The sequence below is a fragment of the Melitaea cinxia genome, chromosome 15, assembly GCF_905220565.1.
Source record: "Melitaea cinxia chromosome 15, ilMelCinx1.1, whole genome shotgun sequence".
In the NCBI taxonomy this organism is placed as follows: domain Eukaryota; kingdom Metazoa; phylum Arthropoda; class Insecta; order Lepidoptera; family Nymphalidae; genus Melitaea; species Melitaea cinxia.
Window position 1 is genome coordinate 16,977,351 of NC_059408.1, and position 4,281 is coordinate 16,981,631.

The 4,281-nt window shown below is 64.6% G+C and overlaps 1 protein-coding gene across 1 annotated transcript; it reads left to right on the forward strand.

The window, feature by feature from the left end:
- Positions 1-1,642: 1,642 nt before the first annotated feature.
- LOC123660219 lies at positions 1,643-3,898 on the forward strand. The gene has a single exon (XM_045595318.1). The coding sequence runs from the start codon at positions 1,643-1,645 to the stop codon at positions 3,896-3,898; it is 2,256 nt and encodes a 751-aa protein (XP_045451274.1).
- Positions 3,899-4,281: the final 383 nt, after the last annotated feature.

The window sequence follows — 4,281 nt, forward strand, 5'->3', positions numbered from 1 at the left end:
AGACGCCGGGCTAGGCCTGGGGCGCCGGGGCGGCGCGGGATTGTACCCACAGGCGCAGTGCGGGCGGGGGGTGTCCCCCTGCCCGCGGGGGGGGCCACGCGGGCGATGGGTCGGGGGATTCGTCGTCCGACTTGCACGGTCCCCACGAGGAGGGGAGGGCGCGCTTCGTGTTCGAGTGCGTCCTCCGAGGTGCTTTGCACCGCGGTGGGCCCGAAAGGGCAAGCGCCGGCGGGGTTGCGAATGAGCTAACAGCGTCCTTGTGACCCCGCCACATTGGCGTGCGGCAGAACACACGTGGCGGTTTTTATTCAGTAAGAGTCTGAATCCCCTCCGAGCCCCCCCTACCGGAGGGTGTCCATGACGGATTTTCCCCACGTTAAAAAAAAAAAAAAAAAAAAAAAGGTTAGGTTAGGTTAGGTTAGGTTTCGCGTCGGTCTTCTGGCGCGTGACGGAAGCGCGCCTGAGGGAGGAACCGCCTCGTCCGCAAGAGGTCGTGCGATGGAGGAGAGAAGCTCGCGACGGCCTCTTCCGGAAGTGGTCGGAGAATCTCGAGGACCCGAACGTAATTACGAGTCGGGGGCTGGTGGCGGCGATTCGGCCCGTTCTGCGCGGCTGGGTCGATAGGCGACACGGTGCGATGTCGTTCCACTTGGCGCAGATGCTGACCGGGCACGGCTGCTTCGGTCGCTATCTGTGCCGAGCGCTGGGGCGGGAGCCGACGTCGGAATGTCACCATTGCGACGCCGGCGCCGAGGACACGGCGGAGCACACGCGCGCGGTCTGCCCGGCGTGGTGCGAAGAGCGCGCCGCCCTGTCGGCGGCCATCGGAGCGGATCTCTCGCTGCCGGCCGTGGTCTCGGCCATGGTCGGCAGCGAGGAGAACTGGAGCGCCGTCTCCTCCTTCTGCAGCGCCGTGATGCTGCGGAAGGAGGAGGCGGAGCGGGAGCGGGAACGGGATCCGAACTCGCTTCCGTCTCGTCGCGGTAGACGCGGTCGGCGGCGCAGGGCCTACCTGGCCAACCTGCAGCCGCCGCCCCCGTAGTTTGGATCAGCGGGCGATAGGTCGGGGGATCTATCGACCGCATCGCACGATCCCGAGGAGGACGGAGAGAGGCGATCTTATGTGTTCAAGGGATCCTCTCTCGGGTCGCTGCCGCTTTTGCGGCGACGACGACGGGCCCTAGTCTGGGCAGGCGCCGGCGGGATCGCGAAAGAGCTTTGTGTCCTCGCGATCTCGCCACAAGCGCATAGGCGGAACACACGTGTGGTTTTTGTTCAGTAAGAGTCTGACTCCCCTCCGAGCCCCCCCAACCGGAGGGTGTCCATGAAGGATTTTCCACACGTAAAAAAAAAAAAAAAAAAGGTTAGGTTAGGTTCCCAGCCCAGGCCTTTGGGGCCTGGGTCTCGGACTTAGGTCTGGGACCTAGGCTCCAAGGGGAGGAGTTGCTGGACTTCTACTGGGCGCGTCCCCACGGTGGCGGATAGGGGAACGCCACTCGCACTGAGCGGGTGGTAGGGGTTTTCGGACCCCCGCGGACCAAAACCAGTAGGTGTGGGCGCACCTTTAGCGGCTTGTCAGCCGCGCGGCCTAGGGGAGTAAACCCCGATTAAAAATCTAAGCTGTGAAATAGCCCTATTAATCATGGAAACAAAGACTAAAACGAAACTACCCCAGGAGGGTACCTGCGCCTCCGGCAAAGGAGAATCCCTCCGTGCATCTTCGGATGCACGCTGCCCGTTCGATTCTGGGGAGGGCACCCTTTGTTACTGTGATTCGCCCCATATGGGCGTTGACGTAGTGCCCGAGAAGGGCGGTGACACGACTATGGCTAAGAACACGGACTCCGATAACAGTCTTCGGAGCGGCGGCTCTAACGAGCCCTCGCGCCCGAGGGCTGGTCTCCCCTCGCGAGATCGCAAGGGGAGATTCCTCGCGAAAGGGAAAACAGGAAACCGCTTTGCGGCTCTGGGCGCAGACGAAAGCGGAACCGATATGGAGACGGCTTTGGGGTCCTCGGACCGGGAATCTCTGCCAACGAGACGGCGGAAGCGGCCCTCATCCTCGACCTTCGCGTCTGGGCGTGACGGTTCGGACACGGAGGCCGAGGGCGCGGGCCTCGCTAAAATAAACACGGCGAGAAGGGGAAAGGCGAGAGGAACCACGGCGGGTCCTTCCCGCGAAAAGTTCCTCAAGCCAGCACCTGTCCGGCCGGAACCCGTAAACATACTCATCGACAACGAGTCCGACGTCGGCTCGTCGATCGTAGACGACGTTGTTGCGCTCAACGCGCAGGAACTCAGGGCGCGCGCGGGCGAGGGACTCGCCGTAATACTAGAGGTTGCCCGGAAATCCGGGAACCTCAAAGGCGAGTTCGTCGCAAAGCTGAAGAGGTCCGCGACGGACCTGAGCGAGGTGGTCGACGCCTTTGCCTCTAGGACCGAGGCCGATGAAGTGAGGCGGCTCCGAGCGGAGAACCGCCGCTTCAGGATCGAAATAGAGGCAATGAAAACGGAGCTGAAGGCGATGCGGCGCGGCTTCGCCGAGGCGAAGACGGAAGCGGCCGCTAACGCCGCCGCCGCCGCCGCCGCCGCTGCCAACGCCTCAGTCGCCGGTCCACCTGCGACACTTCCGGTGGCGGCCATGCTAGAGGAGTTCAAGCACTCCTTGACCTGCTCGCTGGGCGATATGATGAACGTCCGGCTGGCGCAGATCGAGGAGAGGCTGCCGCCGGCTCCGTCGGTCCGCCCCCAACTGGGAGCTGGTGGACCTCGACGCCCTGAGACGGCGGCCACTACGTCGGCGGCCCCCTCCACGGTTGCCCGGGAGGAAACCTGGGCAACAGTGGTCAAAAGAGGGAAGGGCAAGAGGAAGGGGAAAGGGAAGTCCTCCGCCCCTCCATCTACACCTGCAGTCGAAGGCCGGACTGCCGCCCCTGCGGTGAAGCCGACTGGCAAGCCAGCCGCGGCGTCGTCCGCGCGACCGGCCGCCAAGCCGACCGCCAAGCCGACCAAGCAGTCCGGAAGGCCGGCAACAAAGGCGACGGTTAAGGCCAAATTCAAGGCCCCGAAGACTGCGGCAGTCGTCGTCCAGCTGCAGCCGGCGGCTGTAGAGAAGGGTCAAACTTACGACTCCATCTTCCGGTCGGCTGAAGACACCGTGAAATTGGAGGAACTGGGGATCGAGCGCATCCTCTTCCGTCATACGGCGACGGGAGCGAGGATGCTCGAGATCCCCGGTTCCGACAAAGAGGAGAAGGCCGACCGGCTCGCCAGCCGGCTCAGGGAGGCCCTCTCGGACGTGGCCACCGTCGTCAGGCCCGTTAAGACCGCGCAGGTGCGCATCTCGGGCCTGGATGACACGGCCACTCCCGAGAGGGTGGCGGCGGCGGTCGCGAAGGCGACATCGTCCGACGTCGGCACGGTGAGGGTCGGGGCGATCCGCTCCGGCTTCGGCGGCATGGGCTCCACCGTCGTAACCTGCCCCGTCTCGGTTGCGAAAGCGCTGACCGAGGGGGGCAGGCTACTGATCGGCTGGAGCTCGGTGCGAGTGTCGGCCCTGGAGGCGCTCCCCATGCGCTGCTTTAAGTGCATGGGGTTGGGCCACACGCGCCCGAAGTGTCCGGCGTCTGTCGACAGGGGCAACCTCTGCTTTAAATGCGGGAACGCGGGGCACAAGGTCGCCTCCTGCCCGGAGAAGACACCGCGCTGCGTGGTGTGCGCCGAGGGAGGTAAACCCTCGGGGCACATCATGTGCGGCCGCAGGTGCAGGCCTGCGACCTCGAAAGGAAAGGGGGCCCTCGGAACCCGGGCCCCCCGAGAGACCGCAAGCCAGACAGCCGCAGACGGCGTTGCCCCCCCGGCCGCGGCGGGGGAGGTGGAGGTTGTGATGTCTGAGTAATCCATGGATCACATCAGACATCACAGCTTCCTCCAAGCCAATCTCAACCACTGCGCCAGGGCTCAGGACTTGTTGACCCAGTCCATGGCGCAGTGGATGATCGATGTGGCCGTCGTCTGCGAACCGTACTGGGTTCCCCCCCAACCGAACTGGTTGGGGGATCTCGACGGCACGGTGGCGGTCGCACTAGGCAGTTCCGCCACCCGCCCCCTCGCACTCGTGGAGCGCGGCTCGGGATACGTCGTGGTGACGTGGGGAGAGTATGCGGTCATCGGCCTCTACTTTTCCCCCAACCGCAGCCTGGCGGACTTCGAGGTCTTCCTCGACACCGTTAGAGCTGCGGTATGCCGACAGTCGCCGAGAGCCGTGATAGTTCTCGGCGA